Source organism: Bos grunniens, chromosome 13, assembly GCF_055505025.1.
Source record: "Bos grunniens cultivar Pamir isolate PY7600 chromosome 13, Bosgru_T2T1.0, whole genome shotgun sequence".
Classification (NCBI taxonomy): Eukaryota; Metazoa; Chordata; class Mammalia; order Artiodactyla; family Bovidae; genus Bos; species Bos grunniens.
In genome coordinates, this window is record NC_141177.1 from 8113138 (window position 1) to 8134444 (window position 21307).

Consider the following 21307-nt stretch of genomic DNA (forward strand, 5'->3'; position numbering starts at 1 on the left):
TCTATTCTTAAGGAATGTCCCTCTCAGAGAGCAAGGGGCCTCGGGTCACACCCTCTTTAGCTGATAAACTGGTTCAGCCCCTCCTGGGCTTGTATTCTTATTTCGCAGTTGCCTCCCAATTACAGCAACTGCTAGTAATTTCCCCTTTTTAGAGAATGACGCAAAATCTTTTTTTTTTTTAATATGTAATTTTAACTCAAAAAATATAAGTAGCAACACAATGTAAACTTCGTGACAGTAGTTCTGGAATGTCTGAAGTCTGAGATGGAGTCAGTTAGGCCAAGCTTGCCTCAGCTTTCCGTATAAGTGCAGTATCCAGATTGCTCTGAGGACCCAGGTGTCCAAAGCCAACTGATGCCATTAGTATTGGACGAAGTTTCCTATTTTACCTGAACAGAGACAAATGATTCTGATCTACTTTAATGAAATTTGGGAAAAACCAGCTGAGGCAGGCCCCATCATGTCCAGATTTGAAGGTGTTTGGGGGGATTAATGAAAATACCAGAAATATTTGTTTTTCTTTCCCCCCAAGCAAGTGTAATGGTTGTCAAAGTGTTGATGCTAATTTAGATCCTGATTACATATTGTGAAGCCTTAAATTCTGCTTCATTAGTTGTAGCACTGGTAGCTGTTTTGCACAATATTGCACGCTAAGCTGCAGGCAGCCTGACAACAAATACTGGAGGAAAGAGAATTTTAAAAACCAGCTTGATGAACCATTGTCCGTTAAGAACTTGAGCAAACATTAAAACCCTGAGGCTTTTGCAGGCAGACCCTCAGCAATGGCCTTCCAGAAGAATATTTCCTAGCTGACTGTTTGAGATGACAACTCATTGGTGGTGTTTTGCTGACATTTTCAATTATGCAGATAAGCTCTGTGATGAATAGCATTACCAAAACTAATAAAGCCCCCCCCCCCCAAATTACAATGATTTGAAACCCTGAATTTTTACTAGCAAAAGTAAATCCTGTTCACAAGAACACAGCAATTAGCCCTTGCCCTCCCCCCACCACCACCACCACAAACCCTACATCCTATTAATAAAGCCAACCCAAAATGTGTCATTTAAAAGAATTAGGCTTTCAGGTCCGCAATTGAAGAGTTCATCAAGGCTTTGCAGCTGGAGGGAATTTAAAAATTCTCACTTTCCAAAAATATCTGACAGTCAAGGGCCAGGAAACTAAGGTAACACTGATCCTCATGGGTGTGTGTGAGTGGGTGGCCTACGCTCCCACGAAGGGGCTGGTGCCAGCTGCCATTTTTGACTGGACCAGTGACTCTTTAAACCCGAGCTTGAGCAGGACGGCCGACATGCCCGCACTGCTTGAAACAACCATGTAAGACATGCCCCAGGAGATTAATGAGATTCCAGTGTGCAGCGACACGCCAAGAGCACCATATTTTTGAAAAGTCTTTCAGCTGCTGCGACGTGCTTTGCTTTTTCTTCCCTGTACTGTTGATGTTGCCTCCTGTTGTCGCAGTGACTTTGCTGGGGTCCTGGTGGCCATGGCAGTTCCCAAAAGGGGCAGTGGTGCCCAGGAGCTAGGTGGCACAAGACTGGACCTGGGCACTTGCTTTGCCCGCAAGACTCAGCAGCGCAGCAGCCCAGCCATGTTGTGCAGCCTGGCATGGGTGCCTGTGCAGCTGCCCACTGTGTGAACAATGCCTGCTTTTAAATGCAGTGGTGAACGAGGTTAAACCAGTGGCCTGAGATCCGGCCCACTCAGCGCCTGGCCCATCTCTCCACTAACTTCCTCTCTGAATTTAGGAAAAATCCCAGGCTTCTCTGGCCCTCCGTTTCCCCATCTGTAAAATGAAGGTTCTCATCTGGATCGGACTGGTTGTTGAACCTGTAGACATGTTTGATGGGTCCATGGAGTGTTTGTCTTTTTGGTTGCCAGTGTTAGATGATTAGGATGGTTTCACAGCAACGTCGAGATACCTGACTTCTCTGGAAACATCATCAGGAGATCAGCCACACTGGACCCTCATTCCAGCACTTCCCCTTTGGAGTGAGGAGGGCTTGTGTGTGCCAGCTTACGCCAGTCCCCACCCTGCCCTATTGCCCCTTGGCTCTGAGGCTGGCTGCTGGCCACAATTAACCCCATGCTCATCCTGCTCTTCTCATGATGCAGTTAAGAGGAGAGTGAAGCATTTCTTACTTGCAGACCTTCTCCCCCTCGTGCTGTTCATCCCTGTAAGTATTGAATTTGCAGCCCCCAGATAAGCTGGTCTCTTGTCTTTTTCCAGGGATTGCACCAGCAGCTCCAAATGCAGTCTGTTAAAAAAAAAACTCCTGGTTCCAGCCCTTGGTCTCTGCTCCCACCCAGCTTCCCATCATAGGAAATGACTCCCCTTGACTCCTCTCTCTCATCCTCACACCCCATTCCTCAACCCAGCAGTGAATCCTCTTAGCTTTACTTCCAGAATATAATCGGGAAGCTGGGAGAGTGGCTCCCCTTGGAGGAGGGGTAGAGACATGGAACAGGCTTCTGGGGGCTTCTGCGGGGGGAGGGGTAAGTTCCATTTCTCCGTCTTGACGCTGGTTACTTGGGTGGATTTGTTGTAAAACTTCATCCAACTGCACGCACACTTAGAATAAATGAATCTTTCTCTTGGAAAAAAAAAGTGAAAGTGTTAGTTGCTCCATTGTGTCCAGCTCCTTGCAATCCCATGCACAGTAGCCCACCAGGCTCCTCTGTCCATGAAATTCTCAAGGCACGAATATTAAGTGGGTAGCCGTTCAGTTCTTCAGGGGATCTGCCAGAAATTATGAATATACATTGGCTAGCAAAAGTAAATCCTATTCATAAGAACACAGAAATTAGCTTCTGTCCCCCCACCCAGCACACCCCACCTCCACCACAAAACCTACATCCTGTTACTTGGACCTTCTCCTCTTTTGTTTGAACCAGTCTGGCCGTCTCCTCACCACACTCCCTGCTTCTGCCTCACCCGCTTTGGTCTTGTTCCCACACAGCAGCCTAGGGAATCCTGTTCAAGGCCATTTGATATCATGTCATTCATTCCTCTGTCCAAAACACTCCAGGGTTGCCACCTCCCTCAGGGCCAGAGACCCACCTGCACCCACCCTCACCCTGTTGCCTTTCTGACCCCCTCTTCTCACTTGGGTCAGTCACGCAGTTCTTCCAATAGGCAGTCATTGGAGGAACTGTCTTCCAATGACTCGGGGCCACTGTACTTGCTGTTCCCTTTGCCTGCCACACTGTTCCTCCCACCTCCTCACGTGGCCACCGCCTTCGCTTCCTTCCAGTCTCTCCCAGACTCCACTTGGTCTTCCGGGAGGATCCTGTGCAGAAGGTGCCCCATTGCCTCCCCAGCTTTGTCTCCAACCCATTCACGAGCACTTGCTCCCATTTCCATTCACTTGCTCGTTTGCCTCTTGGCCACCCTGGGGGCCAAGGTGGTGTTTGCTTTGTTGCTCCAGCCCTGGTTTTTGCGCTGGCGCCTGGAAGGTAGTGGGTGCTCGGTAAACATTTACTGAATTGAATTCCCTCATACAAGCTCAGCCTAGATGTTGGAGAAAAAAATATCAAGGAGCCAGTGCACTTTCCTACCACTCTGTCAAACACACACACACACACACACACACACACACACACCCCACCTACCCACAGTCTTCCCTGCTGGAGGCAAAGCAGAGTAGGGTCCTGGCCTGCGGCTTAGAACAAAAAACAGAACCCTTGGGGGGTTTGGTGCCGATCAAAGGCCTCCGGATGTTTGTAAACCTTGGCTGTCTGCCTGAGATAGAGGGGGTCAGGGGATGGCCCAGAATCCAGGGTTGCTTGCAGCTCCGGGCCAGGGGAGTCCATCGCCTGCCACTTTCCCCACAGTGAGGAAGGCCCTGAGTGGTCAAGCCGCGTGAGCCCCTCCCTCCAGGGCATCTCAAGGGCTGACTTATCCCAACCCCAGCCGCGACCCCACCTGCTGGGCCTGGCTTCAAAGCCAATATTGCTCTTGGAGCTGCAGAGGCTTCGACCAAGTGTCCCACTGAGATGCTGACCATGGTACCACGGGGCTCAGGGAGGGGAATGGGGGGCACACCTTCTGTGCGGGCAGAGTGGGGAGGCTGGTGCCCATACACCCCTCAGAAGACTGTCCCCTCCCCTGCTTTATATTTCTTCACTGTGCTAAGCACCACGTGATGCTGAATATAATGCTGCGTATTTCACGCACGCATCTTGCTGTAGAGCTGCCAAAACAAACGCTCTGTGAGGGCAGAGACTTTTGTTTCATTTGGTCCCCGCTCTTGTCCCAGCACTGAGAATGATGCCCGGTACACAGGACGCACTCAACTCACATTTGTTGCATGAATGATAGGCATGATTTTGGTTGATGTTCACAGTAATACAATACAGTGACTTAAAGCATGTTCAACTATTCAGCAGTTGACTGAGCCTCTGCTATGTCCCAGGCACTGGGACTGTGGCAGGGCGCGATCTGGACTTCTTGTTCTCACGGGGCTTCATCTAGGAAGAATTTCAAATGGTGAGTCATGCTATGAAGGATTTCACAGGGGATTTTATACAGAGGGAGGGTTGTCAAGTTGAGGAACGCTGTGTTTCACTAAATTAGGTAGTCACGGAGGCCCCACTGAGGAGGTGATGTCTGAATTGAGACCTGAGTGAGGAGAAGGAAGCGGCCACTGTGAGGGATGGTAGGAAGGAGTAGGGGAAGAGAGATGCAGTCAGAGGGAGCAGTCAGTGCAAGAACTTGGCGTGTTCAAGGAGCAGGAAGAAGGTCACAAAGAGGGTGGCACCCGGTGGTTGAAGGGAAGGTGGGTAGGACATGGGGTTGAAGTACTCAGCAGGACTCAATCATTCGTGTAAGTGCCCAGCACAGTGCTTGGCACACAGCAGCCCCCTTAGTAACTCCCCTGATGACTATAAACAGTGTGTTTACATATATGTGTATTTGTTACAGAGGTTGTTGTCTGCCTGTGTGCAACTTCTGTGCTATACACTCGCCTAATAATTCTCTCCACATCTTTATGAGTTATATACAATTTTTGTTCTCATTTTAGATGAGGAAACCGAAGCCTCGTGGAATTAAACGTCTTGCTCAGGGTTGTACAACCAGCAAGTGGAACAGCCAGAATTTGAATGTAGCTTCATCTAATGCAAAGTCATAGGCTCAATAAAGAAAAGAAAGAAAGAAAGTGAAGTCACTCTTTGCGACCCCATGGACTGTAGCCCACCAGGCTCCTCAGTCCATGGAATTTTCCAGGCAAGAGTACTGGGGTGGGTTGCCATTTCCTTCTCCAGGGGATCTTCCCAACCCAGGGATTGAACCCAGGTTTCCCGCACTGCAGGCAGATGCTTTACTGTCTGAGCCACCAGGGAAGCCCACAGACTCAATAAGGTAATGGAAGCAGATTATTGTAAGGATGTGGAAAAAGTAAATACATATAAAGTGCTGCAAACTGTGCCCTGCACATAGTAAGTGCAGGATATGTATTTGGTATTATCAATGCTATTATTGGGCTTCCCTTGTGGCTCAGCTGGTAAAGAATCCACCTGCAATGTGGGAGACCTGGGTTTGATCCCTGGGTTAGGAAGATCCCCTGGAGAAGGGAAAGGCTACCTACTCCAGTATTCTGACCTGGAGAATTCCATGGACTGTATGCTATTATTATTAATACATTTGAGCCACCAGATTGAAACATCTGCTCTAATAGAAAATATTTGTACTCTTAATCCCTTAGCTGGTTTCAGAACAAGGGAGCCTGTCCAGGGACACTGGGTCCAGTATACCCTGTCCCAACAGCTTCCACCCAGGCTTTGGGGAATGAACCTGAGTTTCTATGAAGTCAGCTGGTCCAAATCCCTAGGACTAGTTTTTCCCGTTTGGAGCACCCCATCCGCCCACATCCAGTCCTCAAATGTCCAAAGTGCTCCCTGTAGGGCCTTGCAGTCCATCCAAGACCGTCTGATGCTAACCTGGCTAGCACCTTTGATGAAGCCGACTATTGGACTGGCTCAAGGTCAGGTCTCCAACCTGAAAGGACACGGGAGGAGGTTTCATCACAGACTGCAAGGGTCCATTGGGAAATAACTTGGCCTAGGGTTTATGGGAATCACGGCAGCATGCCCTGGGTAGGAAGTGAATACTGCACCTCTGTCTGGGCCTTTCTCTTGTCTTGGCTTGGCTTCCAAAATTTCAGATCTTTGCATCTAATTTTTGGAATTTTGCCATAACCATGCACTCTCCAGAATTACTTAGTATTTTTCTTTGAATTGCTTCACATTGTAAATTTCAATAGATGTAGCTTAAAAGGAGGATTATTTTAAAGTCATGGGCTTTAGGGACTTCCCTGGTGGTCCAGTGGGCCTTGGGGCCAAAAACACAAAATATAAAACAGAAGCAATAATAAATTCAATAAAACTTTAAGAATGGTCTTCATCAAAAAGAAATCGTGGGCTTTAATTTAAAAAAAAATCACTTGCTCTAAGTCAAAAGTAATTAGAAGAATAAACAAAATAAAAAGAAACCAGTGCCGTCAAATCGCAGCAAGATGTCAAAGTCTCTGGTCCTGAAGTCTTCTCAGGCCGTTAGAAAGGGAGTTACCAAGTGATGAGGAGTTAACGGGAGACTGACACCCAGCAGAGACCCTCTCCGTGGGGTAGTGAGTTAAAGAAAGTTGACACAGGAAATGACTTTCACTCTGTGTGTGTGCATGCTCAATCGTGTCTGACCCCCATGGACTGTAGCCCACCAGGCTCCTCTGTCCGTGGGATTTTCCAGCCAAGAATACTGGAGTGGGTTGCCATGCTCTCCTCCAGGGGATCTTCCCCACACAGGGATGGAACCTGCATCTCTTGCATCTCCTGCATCGGCAGGTGGGTTCTTTACCAGCTGAGCTGTCTAGTGCAACATAAAATGATCTGTGTTTCCTCATGGGTCTGCCTCTGTCGTGTTGAGAAATATTCCACCACCTCATTTGGTCTCAACAACAGCTCCTTTCTGTCTCATCTTCAGAGATCTGAAGACAGATCCACATAAAAACCTGTACACAAATGTTCATAGCAGTGTTATTCATAATAGCCCCAAAGTATCCATCAGGTGATGCATGGATAAATAAAATGTGGTATATTCATTAAACAGAACATTATTTGGTTGCAAAAGGAGAGAAGTACTGATGCATGCTACAATGTGGGAGAACCTTGAATGAAATCATGCTAAGTGAAAGAAGTCAGACACAAAGAACCTCATATTGTATGATTCCATTTATGCAAAATGTCCAGAACAGGCAAATCTAGAGAGACAGAAAGTAAGTAGATCAGTGGTTATGGTTATCTAGGGCTTTGGAGGTTGGGGGGCAATTGAGAGTATTAATGGGTATGGGGTTTCTTTTTAGGATGATGAGAAAGTTCTAAAATTGGTTGTAGTAATGATTGCACACTTTTGTGAGTATATTAAAACCTATTGACCTGTTGGCTTTAAATGGGTGGATTGTATGCTATGTCAGTTATATCCAAATAAATCTGTTATTAACATAATGAAAGCAGAATTGGTTACTCTGCTTAAGTCCCTGCAATGGCTCCCCTTGTCATTCAGTGTAGAATGCAAAGTCCTCATTCAGCCTTTCAAGATGCTGTGTGGTCTTGTCACTGGCTCTGCACCCCAGTTCCCTGATGGCTCTAAGCCAGGTCTTGCTTGCTCCTGCCTTGGAGCCATTGCTCTCCGTTTTTCCTTCCTCTTGGAATCCTTCCTTCACATACCCAGACGGTCCCACTTGCTCACTTTCCTTGGGTCTCTGCTTAACTTAGGGCACTTGGTCACCTAATCATCCAGGGCTTCCCTGACCACCTTATCCAAAATGGCACCCCACTCCATCACTCTCCATCTCTGTCTCCTGCTTCGTTTTCCTCCGTAGCCCTGGTTGTCTCCTCTTCTTTCTGCTATCATATGTTCTACTCATTTGTTTATTAAGTGTCCCCTCCAACTCCACCTCCCCTCCCCTCAACCAAATATAAGTTCCGTGTATGCAGAGATTTAAAAATTTTGGTCTTATTCATTGTTGTATTCATAGCCTAGTATATAGTTGCCATGTAGTCAATATTTCTTGAATAAAAGGAATAATGAAAGGCTTGGATGCCAAGTTTGCTGATGAGGAAAACCAAGTCTGGTATCCAAATATTAATTTAGTAAACATTACCAGAATGTCTACCACAGACCATGCCTGGGCCCTGGAGATGTAAAGATGCAAAATTCGGTAGAACTCAAGAGGGCCATTCCTTGGTGAGCCATACCTGATTCCCTGGTGGCTCAGATGGTAAAGAGTCTACCTGCAATGAAGAAGACCTGGGGTCGATCCCTGGGTCGGGAAGATCCCCTGGAGAAAGAAATGGCAACCCACTTCAGTATTCTTGCCTGGAAAGTGCCATGTATGGAGGAGCCTGGCAGGCTACAGTCCATGGGATCACAAAGAGTCAGACACGAGTGAGTGACTTGACTTTCTTTCTTTTAGGAGGGCCATGAGAACTGGATTGAAGTCTCTAGATGTGAAGTGATAGATGCCAACTGAGATTTTGCATCAGGGAAATGATTCTACCAGAATCTGACCAAAGATGGACTAGCTTTTAGGGATGTGGGGAGTTGGAAAGCAGTGGAGTTGTTCCAAAAGTGACTCTCAACCCTAATTGCATACTAGAATCTGCTGGGAGCTCTTAAAAATTCCGATGTTCGGGCCACATCCCAGACAATTAAGTCAGAGTCTCTAAGGGCAGGGCCTGGCATCAGCATTTTAAGTTTCCCAGGTGATTCACGCTGCAGCCAGGGTTGAGAACCACTGTGTTAGATTTTAGGTTATAAGAATGTCAGTGGTCCTTGTTACCTGATGGTACTGAGTACTGGGAAACCACTTCATGACTGAATTACCCAAATTGTGGACAGGTCTTACAATATTTGAGGGGATTGGGTGCTATTTTACTTTAGTGTTCAGTGTAAAAGTCACATATATCATATCTAGTGAACACATATGATGAAACATAGCTAATAAAACATACACTGTGAGTCATGACTATGTTGTGGTTAGGCATGGAGACTACTGGAATTTGAGTCCCCCTTAATAGCCGTGTGTTGTTTGATAAGTTGCTTAAGCTCTCTGTACCTCAGTTTCCTCCTCTGCAAAACGGGAATATATTAGGATCTATCACATAAAGTCATTTTGTGTTTAATAAGTTAAATCATATAAATCTTTTAGAATAGGGCCTGGCACAGAGTAAGTACCAGTGAATGCTGGCTGTTATTCATTAATAAATAAGAAAGTCAATATCCCTTGCACATTTGACATAGATCACTAATTTTATTAAATTCTCTTGAACAAAATAAACTGCAACTATAAATGTCAGTAAATCTGATTCTTTTGAATGATTCAAGCATATTAAACAGTAGAGAAAGTAGATACAAATTCATTGTGGATGAAACTTATGAATACTTTTACACCAAGATCAGTTACAGAAGTCCTTATCCCATGGAGTTTATTTTAATTCTTATTCATATTTTTAGAAAATCATGCTTTTAAAAAATTCATAGATAGAACTATAGAAATTACATTATCTGAACAGCAGAGAGAAAATAGACTGAAAATGAACAGAGCCTCAAGAATCTGTGGGATTGTAACAAACAGTCTAACATCTGTGTCATTGGAGTTTTGAAAAGAGAGAAAAAACAGGAAGGAGTATAAAAGTATTCAAAGAGATAATAGCTGAAAACTTCTCAAATTTGGTAAAAGAATAAACCTACAGAGTCCAGAGGCTGAGTTAACGCCAGACAAGATAACTGAGAGAAACTTTTTGCTAGGCAAAAATACTGGACGGCTAGGCCCTCCTCCAGGGGATCTTCCCAACCCAGGAATAGAACCCAGGTCTCCCACATCCCAAGTGGATTCTTTACCGTCTGAACTACCAGGGAAGTCCAAAAGAAACTTACACCAATGCATGGAAGTTCGACTCTTCAGAAGTCAAACTTCTGAAAACTAAAGACATATCTTGAAAGCAGTGAGAGAGAAATGACATCTTACCTCTAGAGGAAAAACAATTCAGATGACAGCAAATTTCTCACCAACATTCATGAAGTCCAGAAAAAAGGGGCATAACATTTTTCAAGTGCTGAAAGAAAAGAGCTGTCAATTCAAAATCCTATAACCAGTGAAAATATTCTTTAGGAATAAGGGGGAAGTCACAAGCTTCTCAGATGAAGAAAAACTAAGAGGGTTTGTTGCCTACTCTAAAAGAATGACTAAAAGTTCTCAAAACCAAAATGAAATTATAAACAAAGGAATATTTGAATATCAGGAAGGAAGAAAGTACACAGCAAACAAAAAATATAGGTAACTGCAATAAGCTCTTTTTCTTCTTGGCTTTTCTAAGTTCTGTTTAATGGTTGAAGCCAAAATTATGGCATTGCCTGATATGATTCTTTTTGCCTTTTCATACTGTTCATGTCCTGAATATTCATTGGAAAGACTGATGCTGAAGCTGAAACTCCAAAACTTTGGCTGCCTGATGCAAAGAACTGACTCATTGGAAAAGACCCTGATGCTGGGAAAGATTGGAGGCAGGAGGAGAAGGGGACAACAGAGGATAAGATGGTTGGATGGCATCACCGATTCAATGGATATAGATTTGAGTAAACTCCGGGAATTGGTTATGGACAGGGAGGCCTGGTGTGCTGCGGTCCATGGGGTCACAAAGAGTCAGACACGACTGAGTGACTGAACTGAACTGAACTGAACTGAGTCTGTGCTAAGTTATGTATATACAATGTAATACCTAGAATGAACACTAAACAACCTATACTAATAAATGCACTAAAAATCAAAATGAAATTCTAAAAAATTTTCAAATAATCCACTGAAAGGCAAAGGAAATAAGAAATAGAGAAATAAGAAAGATAGAGATAGAGAAATAGAGAACATACAGAAAACAGAGTGGCAGATTTAAGCCCTAATATATCATGATTATGTTAAGTGTAAATGGCCTAAAAACACTAATTAAAAGACAGACCCAAGCAGAGTAGGTGTTCTTAAAGCTTGACCCAACTGTATGTTGTCTATAAGAAGTTCATTTCAAATATAATGATATATGCATATTGAAAATTCACTTCAGTTCAGTCATTCAGTCATGTCCGACTCTTTGCGACCCTGTGAACCACAGCACGCCAGGCCTCCCTGTCCATCACCAACTCCCAGAGTCCACCCAAACCCATGTCCATTGAGTTGGTGATGCCATCCAACCATCTCATCCTCTGTCCCCTTCTCCTCCTGCCCTCAATCTTTCCCAGCATCAGGGTCTTTTCCAGTGAGTCAGCTCTTCACATCATGTGGCCAAAGAATTGGAGTTTCCACTTCAACATCAGTGCTTCCAATGAACACCCAGGACTGATCTCCTTTAGGATGGACTGGTTGGATCTCCTTGCAGTCCAAGGGAATCTCAAGAGTCTTCTTCAATACCACAGTTCAAAAGCATCAATGTCATGAACTTCCGTCCATAGTTCATCAAGCACTCTATCAGATCCAGTCCCTTAAATCTATTTCCTACTTCCACTATATAATCATAAGGGATTTGATTTAGGTCATACCTGAATGGTCTAGTGGTTTTCCCTACTTTGTTCAACTTAAGTTTGAATTTGGCAATAAGGAGTTCATGATCTGAGCCACAGTCAGCTCCCAGTCTTGTTTTTGCTGACTGTATAGAGCTTCTCCATCTTTGGCTGCAAAGAATATAATCAATCTGATTTCGGTGTTGGCCATCTGGTGATGTCCATGTGTAGAGTCTTCTCTTCTGTTGTTGGAAGAGGGTGTTTGCTATGATGAGTGTGTTCTCTTGGCAAAACTCTATTAGCCTTTGCCCTGCTTTATTCTGTACTCCAAGGCCAAATTTGCCTGTTACTCCAGATGTTTCTTGACTTCCTACTTTTGCATTCCAATCTCCTATAATGAAAAGGACATCTTTTTTGGGTGTTAGTTCTAAAAGGTCTTGTAGCTCTTCATAGAACCGTTCAACTTCAGCTTCTTCAGCATTACTGGTCAGAGCATAGACTTGGATTACCGTGATATTGAATGGTTTGCCTTGGAAATGATCAGAGATCATTTGGTCATTTTTGAGAGTGCATCCAAGTACTGCATTTTGGACTCCTTTGTTGACTATGATGGCTACTTCATTTCTTCTAAGGGATTCCTGCCCACAGTAGTAGATATAATGGTCATCTGAGTTAAATTCACCCATTCCAGTCCATTTTAGTTCGCTGATTTGACGTTCACTCTTGTCATCTCCTGTTTGACCACTTCCAATTTGCCTTGATTCATGGACCTAACATTCCAGGTTCCTATGCGATATTGCTCTTTACAGCATCAGACCTTGCTTCTGTCACCAGTCACATCCACAACTGGGTGTTGTTTTTGCTTTGGCTCCGTCTCTTCATTCTTTCTGGAGTTATTTCTCCACTGATCTCCAGTAGCATATTGGGCACCTACTGACCTGGGGAGTTCATCTTTCAGTGTCTTATCTTTTTGCCTTTTCATACTGTTCATGGGGTTCTCAAGGCAAGAATACTGAAGTGGTTTGCCATTCCCTTCTCTAGTGGACCACATCATGACCCAGATAATCACGATGGTGTGATCACTCACCTAGAGCCAGACATCCTGGAATGTGAAGTCAAGTGGACCTTAGGAAGCATCACTACGAACAAAGCTAAAAGAAGTGATGGAATTCCAGTTGAGCTATTTCAATTCCTAAAAGATGATGCTGTGAAAGTTCTGCAGTCAATATGCCAGCAAATTTGGAAAACTCAGCAGTGGCCACAGGACTGGAAAAGGTCAGTTTTCATTCCAACCCCAAAGAAAGGCAACGCCAAAGAATGCTCAGACTACCGCACAATTGCACTCATCTCACACGCTAGTAAAGTAATGCTCAAAATTCTCCAAGCCAGGCTTCAGCAATACATGAACCGTGAACTTCCAGATGTTCAAGCTGGTTTTAGAAAAAGCAGGGGAACCAGAGATCAAATTGCCAACATCTGCTGGATCATGGAAAAAACAAGAGAGTTCCAGAAAAACATCTATTTCTGCTTTATTTACTATGCCAAAGCCTTTGACTGTGTGGATCACAATAAACTGTGGAAAATTCTGAAAGAGATGGGAATACCAGACCACCTGATCTGCCTCTTGAGAAACCTGTATGCAGGTCAGGAAGCAACAGTTAGAACTGGACATGGAACAACAGACTGGTTCCAAATAGGAAAAGGAGTACATCAAGGCTGTATATTGTCACCCTGCTTATTTAACTTATATGCAGAGTACATCATGAGAAACGCTGGGCTGGATGGAGCACAAGCTGGAATCAAGATTTCCTGGAGAAATATCAATAACCTCAGATATGCAGATGACACCACCCTTATGGCAGAAAGTGAAGAAGAACTAAAGAGCCTCTTGATGAAAGTGAAAGAAAAGAGTGAAAAAGTTGATTTAAAACTCAACATTCAGAAAACTAAGATCATGGCATCCAGTTCCATCATTTCATGGCAAATAGATGGGGAAACAGTGGCTGACTTTATTTTTGGCGGCTCCAAAATCACTGCGATGGTGACTGCAGCCATGAAATTAAGAGACACTTACTCTTTGGAAGGAAAGTTATGACCAACCTAGACAGCATATTCAAAAGCAGAGACATTACTTTGCCAACAAAGGTCCATCTTGTCAAGGCTATGGTTTTTCCAGTAGTTGTGTATGGATGTGAGTTGGACTATAAAGAAAACTGAGCACTGAAGAATTGATGCTTTTGAACTGTGTTGTTGGGAGAAGACTCTTGAGAGTCTCTTGGACTGTAAGGTGATCCAACCAGTCCATCATCAGGGAGATCGGTCCTGAGTGTTCATTGGAAGGACTGATGATGAAGCTGAAACTCCAATTCTTTGGCCACCTGATGCAAAGAGCCGACTCATTTGAAAAGACCCTGATGCAGGGAAAGATTGAAGGCAGGAGGAGAAGAGGACAAGAAAGGATGAAATGGTTGGATGGCATCACCAACTCAATGGATATGAGTTTGAGCGGACTCTGGGAGTTGGTGATAGATAGGAAGGCCTGGTGTGCTGTGGTCCATGGGGTCATGAAGAGTCAGACACGACTGAATGACTGAACTGAACTGAACAGAAAGATAATATGAAAATCTCCAAATACTTAGAAACTAATTCCTCACTTCTGAATAATCCATGGGTCAAAAAAGATATTGCAATGGAAAATAAAAAATGCATTGAGTTGAATGAAAATACATCACATAAAATTTGTAGGATACAGCTAAACCAATGTATACTTTTGAAAAGAGGAAAAAAATCTCAACTCAATAATCTAAGCTCCCACTTCAATGGCCTAGAAAAGGAAGAATGAGCAGAAGGATGGGAAAAAGAAATATAAGACCTGAAATCAATGAAACTGAAAACAGAAAAAACAACCTCACAGAATTAGTTCTTTAAAAAGAGGATTAAATTTAAAAATCTCAAGTAAGCCTGATAAAAAGAGAGAGAAAAGATGCAAGTTACCAAATGAATGAATCAGGAATGGATGAAGGAATCAAGGATATCACTATAGAACCTGCAGACATCAAAAGGGAGTACTTAAAACTCCACATGCAAACATTTAACAATTTGCGAGAAATAGAACACCTCCTCAGAAAATTCCATGACGTCTTACAGAAAAACCCTAAAGAACTTTCTGGCCAACTCATAAACTACCACAGTGCACTCAGTATAAAGTAGATAATTGAAATAGCCCTATTTCATACAGAAAGGAAAAAATAAACCAGTTCTTATTTGTAGATGACATGATTGTCTATATAGAAAGTCTCAAAGATGTGACAAAAAAAAAAAACCCCAAAAACTTCTAAAACTAATAAATGAATTGAACAAGATTTAGGGTATAAGGTAAACATTCGAAATTCAACTTTATTTCAATATACTATCAGTGAGCATATGGATCCTGAAAAAAATAGAATACCATTTACTTTGCTCAAAATTGCAGTTGTTGTTGTTGTTTAGTCACTAAGTCGTGTCCAGGCTCCTCTGTCCAAGGAATTTCCCAGGCAAGAATACTGGAGTGGGTTGCCATTTCCTCCTCCAGGGGATCTTCCCAATCCAGGGATCAAACCTGAGTCTCCTGTGTCTCTTGCATTGCAGGTGGATTCTTTTCCCCTTGAGCCATTGGGGAAACCCTGTATTGGTAAAGGGATAGACAATTAGATCAATGGAACAGAATAGGGAACCCAGAGACAGATCCACCAAATATGCCTGATTGATTTTTGACAAAAGTGTAGAAGGAATTCAATGGAATAAAGATAACTTTTTAAACAAATGACGCTGCAGCAATTGGTCAATGATAGGCAAAAATAAATAAAATAAAAACCTCAACCTAAGCCTTGTACCTGATATAAAAATTAACTCATGGTCTTAAATATAAAACATAAAACTATAACTTATCAAACATCTCGAAAAAAATCTGAGAAAATCTACAGGATCTAGGGCTATGCGAAGAGTTTGACACTGAAAGCATGATACAAAAAAAGGAAAATTTCATCATTTTGACTCCACCAAAATTACAAGTGTTTGCTCTGTGAAAGGTCTGTTAGCAAGATGAAAAGCCAGGCTATAGACTGGGAGAAAAATTTTGCAAACAACATATCTATCATAAGACCAGTATTTAGGCTATATAAGGCACTCTCAAAACTCAACAGCAGAAAAAACAGTCCAGTGAGAAAATGGCAAACAACAGGAAGAGATAGTTTTCCCCAAAGAAGATATATGAATGACAAATAAGCACATGAAAAGATGTTAAGCGTCATTAGCCATTAAGAAAATGAAAATTAAAACCACAAGATTTCTCTACACTCCCATCAGTGTGGTTAAAAAAAAAAAATACAAGTCCAGTGTTGGCAAGGACACGGAGAAACTGGTTCACTTCTCCATTGCCAACAGAAATGTAATATAGTGCTAACAGTTTGGAAAATTGTTTGGCAGTTTCTTAAAAAAAAAAAAAAAAAAAACCGAGGACGCAACTGCCATACAACCCAGGACTGTCTTCCGTGCACTTATCCAGAAGGAACAAAAAGACTCCTCCAGGCAACCTGTAAAGTAGGAGACACTGGTTCAATCCCTGGGTCGGGAAGACCCCCTGGAGGAGGGAACGGCTACCCACTCCAGTATTCTTGCCTGGAGAATTCTATGGACAGAAGAGCCTGACGGTCGGACTATAGTCTGTGGGGTCCCAAAGAGTCAGACTCAACAAGTGATACAAACACACACAGGCTCCGACCTACAGATGACTGACTCACACCGGAAGAAAAATAAATACCAACTGCCAGAACTCCCAACAGACCTCTTTTGTAGTTCCGACTGATATTATCATCACCCCAGAGGCCAACGTCAAGGCCACGCAACTAGTATGCGGCAGAGGCGGTGTACGAATCCAGTTAAGGCTAGTAAGTGATTCAATCCTCAGATTGTCTGGTGTGGCCCTTTTCACAGGCAAGTACGGAACCGTGAAGCCTCGGGCCGCATAGCTGGAAAGTCAGGCGGCTACTCGGTCTTCTGGGCTAGAGTGCGCTTCCCTGGTTCTTGGGTCCAACTTTTCCTAACTTTTCCGGGCCTCTTTCGCCCAGTCCCAGGGGAGCAGGCACCACCCTTTTCCTCCGGGAGGCGCGCGTAGTGGGGAGGGCGGGTCCCCGACCGCAGTCGCCTCCCCAGACCCTGCCCCCAGGCTATAAACCCGGAGCCGGGGGCCGGCGCGGGCAGTCCCGGGCTGGCCCGCTCCGCGGGGCGATCGCACAGATGGCGGCGCTGGCGACAGTGGCCAAGAAGGTGTGGAGCGCGCGGCGGTTGCTGGTGCTGCTGTTCACACCGCTCGTGCTGCTGCCGGTGGTCTTCGCCCTCCCGCCCAAGGTAACGCCGCCTCTCCTGGGCGGTCCCCCCATTCCGCCCGCCCTGGGCGGCCGCGCCACAGTCAGGACCCTGTCCTCCCGAGCCTCGGAGGCGGAATACCACAGAGGTCCCAGTCTAGATTTCACCAGACCCCACCTCCCCACCCGCTGCGTTCCCTCGCTTTCCCTGCCTTGCACTGCTGTGAACACAATTCCCCTTTCCCACCTGCGGTTGCTCCTGGGAGCCCTGGGTCCCACTAGCCTTCTGGATCTTGTCATTTCTGCAGGAATGATTCCTCTTTATCGAGCTCTGACTGTGTGCTTGGTGATGTGTTGAACATTTCACTTGATAATCACAAGAAACTTGATGCTTGGCAAGCTCAAGCTTAATGAATGGCAAGCTGTGTGATCTGGGGCTTAACCTCTCTGAACTTCAGCTTGTTCATTTGTAAACACTGGGAAAATGATCATACGGATCCATTGGACAGTGGTGAATATTAAAAAGAGGCAATATATGTTAATCTCTTTGAACTGAGCCTGGTACCCAGTAAGTGCAGAAGACTGCACTGGCTGGTCTTTATCAACGTGCCATATATGATGGAGACAGCCAAGATTTAAGAAATGCTTACTGGGAGCAAGTGTGAGCACAGTCGTGTCCTACTCTGCGACTCCATGGACTGTAGCCCACCAGCTTCCTCTGTCCATGAAATTATCCAGGCAAGAATACTGGAGTGGGTTGCCATGCCCTCCTCCAGGGGATCTTCCCGACCCAGGGATCGAACCCACGTTTCCTGCAGTGCAGGCAGATTCTTTACCATCTGAGCCACCAGGGGCAAGGTGCAGCGCTAAACTTTGCCTACGTGCTGCATCTGACTTAATCCAGACTGAAAATGCCCCTCTGAGTGGGGAGGGTTATTTGCCTTATTTTCCAGAGGAGAAAAGTGAGGCTGGGAGAGAAGTGTCTTGCTCACAGTCACACAACAGGCAGCTGAGTGGGATCAATCCCTGGCTTATCAGAATCCAGAACCTAGGTTGTTTCTAGACTCTCAAAGAAAGTAATCCATAGAAGATCAAAGGCTGCTGATTGAGGTCGGGAGTGTCATGACAAAATTCATCACCAGTGGGAGAAGGAGATGGTATCGCAGGTCCCCCGGTGGGTCCCTCACCTGTGCCCAGCACATTCGGGGCATCAAGATTAGGTGTGAGGCTCGTTAGACAAGGCTTCTACCTCCAAGAAGTTGTTTCACTGTCCCTCAATGAGATATTCTTCAGTTGCTAAGTCGTGTCCGACTCTTTGCAACCCCGTGGACTGCAGACCACCAAGCTCCCCTTGTCCTTCACTGTCTCCCTGAGTTTGCTCAAACGCATCTCCATTGAGATGCGTTTGAGCAAACTCCATCCAACAATAAGATATTACTCATTAATTGCCATCAATGAAACATTAAATGTTCATAAAAATAGAAGTAAAGAGAGGGTATAATTTAGTGAGACCAGGGGAGTGGGGAGAAGTGTTCAGAGAGGGCTGCCTGGAGGAAGGGGTGAGGAAGTGATACTAAGAAGATGGTGTCGAAAGATCCACGACAAATTCTTCGGTGTGGAATTATCCTAGCAATTAGACTTTCTTGACATGCAAGAGAAAAACAATAAATGCTGGTATAAGGATTAGGTTGCTTATTTAAAAGCCGTCCCATCCCTGGCCACTTGCTAACTTCAGGACCTTGCACCAATCTCCTTTCCTCTTTGGGTCTCCTTTTCCTTGTCTATAAGGTGGAGGATTGCCATGCTAGCTTCCGACATTTGATGTGAGGGTCTGAGCAAAGACGTTGCCTCACTTTGTGAAGCATCACTGGTGGAAGGCAGGATGGGTCTGGGGGGTCCCAGGCGGAGTTCTGGGGAAGAAGTGATGAAACACACAGGGTCTCTCTCCTCTGCAGAGGGTTCTGAAAGCTCCGCTCTGCAGTGAACCCAGGGGCAGGTCCAAGTGTTATGGGGCCAGAAACTTGTACTAATTGAGGGGCTTTCTTTAAGAAAAAGCATACAGATTTACAAGTACACAATTTAGTACATGGCTTGGGAGTGGCTCTGAACCTTTAAAAGCTTCATTAGCTTCACAGTGAACCCACTTCCATATGACCCCCAGTGTGGTAGGTAACAGCGCATGTCTGATTGATAAGGTGTTTCACTGTGCTTCACTCTTCTGTGCTGAGTTTCTCGGGTGTTGTCCTATGTAATATCCACATCACCAGGGAGTCAACTGCTATTAGCATGGAACAGGTGAAGAAATGGAAGCTCAGCAAGGTTAGGTGACTTGTCCAAGGTCACACAACCTGTACAAAGCCAGAAGGCATTGTCTGTGTCTGACCACTTCGCTTTATACTCTTTCTTTAGTTCTAATTGAGTGAGAATGTCTCCTGATTCCCTCCGGATCCCCAGTGGGGACTCTTTGTGTGGCTCTAGATCTCACTGCCTTTTAAACTCGCTAATAAATCAGGGCCTCCTCCCAGGAGGCAGCTCTGGCTTCTTGGGAGATCTTAGCCTCCCTCAAGTCTCTATCAGCACACTCAAAGCCCCCTCTTCCTCCATGTTATATGTATATGTTTATCACATTGTATTATTATCATATTCTTGGATGTTAATAACTGACATGTTTCTTAATCTAATGTAGAAGGCGAATAAAAGCATCCTTAGAGAATAGTGAGCAGAGAAATTTGTGGTTTTTGTTGGTCTATGACATACGCATAAAGCAAACAGAGTGGGTGTGCTACGCACACAGTTTCAAAGCAATTCCTGTAATCTTAACCAGTTTAATCCTGTGATAACCTCTCCAGACGAAGGCTGGCACTATAAAAAAGTGTGCTTTCTGTGCAAATGAAGCTTCAAGGCAAGTGTGCTCAGTGTCCACCCTCACCCCTAACATTAGGCTGCTGCTTCTAAGCCTCTTTCACCTAGAAATTCTGGAACCACCAATGCCTGTTATAGGGTTCATATCCCAAAAACTTTTGCAAAATTGTTGATATCAGGGAAGAAGTTTGAGATCCTTGGCATTGGTCATTTGCCCCTCACTGGGTCCTGCTTTTCCAGCTTGATAAGGTCTCCAGCATCGCTGCTCTGATGTTCCAGAAGTCTGTATGATTGTAACGGTTGGTTATCATGCACCTGTCCCCTGGCGACTGGTGAGGGAGGCTGCAGGGAGGCTGGGGTTAATCTGAAGAGTAGAGCCAGGGCTGGGGGCGGGGGATGGGAACAATTCTTACATTATGTCCTCCTGGCTTGGAACACTGTCAGCAGGGGTGAAAAGGAGTGGGATGCCCTTCTGGAATGCAGTGGCTGCAATTTCCAGGGCCACGGGGATCATGGCTCTTACCCCAAAGAGTGCCAGAGACTGAGGAAGTCAGGATCCTGCCAGAGGGACTGCCTCACAGTTTTCTAAGAATGGCCATCCTGGGAGCTGGGTGTTAGAGGACTGGCCTTGGGCGGCTAGGGGAGACAGAGGAGAGTATTAAATCAAGCTTGCAAATAAGCACCAGCCCCATGTATTTGCAGAGAATCTCACCTTCTTTCCCAACTTACTAAAAGCAAATCTTGCTGGACTGACCATCTGGCCATCAAGAGTGCTTCCAGTGGGTACTTCCACTGGCTCTTTCTAAGGATGCTTTGAGAGGGAGGAGGCATGTAGGAGTGGGGGGACTCTGGGCAGGGCCTCCTCCCAGGCTGCAGGTCTGGCTTCTCGGGAGATCTTTTGTTGTTGTTCAGTTGCTCAGTCATATCGACTCTTTGCGACCCCATGGACTGCAGCACGCCAGGCTTCCCTGTCCATCACCAACTCCTGGAGTTTACTCAAACTCATGTCCATCGAGTTGGTGATGCCATCCAACCATCTCAGCCTCTGTCGTCTCCTTCTCCTCCTGCCCTCAATCTTTCCCAGCATCAGGGTCTTTTCTAATGAGTTGGCTCTTTGCATCAGGCGGCCAAAATACTGGAGTTTCAGCTTCAACATCAGTCCTTCCAATGAACACCCAGGACTGATCTCCTTTAGGATGGACTGGTTGGATCTCCTTTCAGTCTGAGGGACTCTCAAGAGTCTTCTCCAACACCACAATTCAAAAGCATCAGTTTTTCACTGCTCAACCTTCTTTCCGGTCCAACTCTCACATCCATACATGACTACTGGAAAAAACATAGCGTTGACTAGACAGACCTTTGTTGGCAAAATAATCTGACTTCACTAATTTTAGCCTCCCTCAAGTCTTTATATCAGCACACTGAAAGCCCCCTCCTGTTATATGCATGTATTTATCATGTTATATTATTGCCATGTTCTTGGATGTTCGTGACTAACATGTTTCTTTATGTAATGTACAATGGGAATAAAAGCCTC

At 44.9% G+C, this 21307-nt stretch overlaps 1 protein-coding gene, 2 long non-coding RNA genes and 1 pseudogene across 3 annotated transcripts in view; 2 read left to right on the top strand and 2 right to left on the bottom strand.

Annotated features, from left to right (window-relative positions):
• Positions 1-1107: 1107 nt before the first annotated feature.
• Positions 1108-2578, bottom strand: LOC147360082 (mitochondrial inner membrane scaffold 2 pseudogene; annotated as a pseudogene).
• A 159-nt stretch (positions 2579-2737) lies between these two features.
• Positions 2738-5180, top strand: LOC147360083 (uncharacterized). Its single transcript, XR_015138611.1, has 2 exons — positions 2738-4510; positions 5046-5180. It is a non-coding gene; the product is annotated as an uncharacterized LOC147360083 (long non-coding RNA).
• A 9748-nt stretch (positions 5181-14928) lies between these two features.
• Positions 14929-16933, bottom strand: LOC147360084 (uncharacterized). The gene is made up of 2 exons (XR_015138613.1): positions 16389-16933; positions 14929-15228 (listed from the first exon to the last, which is right to left on the bottom strand). It is a non-coding gene; the product is annotated as an uncharacterized LOC147360084 (long non-coding RNA).
• SLC13A3 (solute carrier family 13 member 3) overlaps positions 16803-21307 on the top strand; it is an 83329-nt gene continuing 78824 nt past the window's right edge. Inside the window, exon 1 of the mRNA XM_086330816.1 lies at positions 16803-16951. Coding sequence (XP_086186942.1) covers positions 16841-16951 — 111 coding nt within the window. The 5' untranslated portion in view covers positions 16803-16840. The remainder of the gene's footprint in view (positions 16952-21307) is intronic.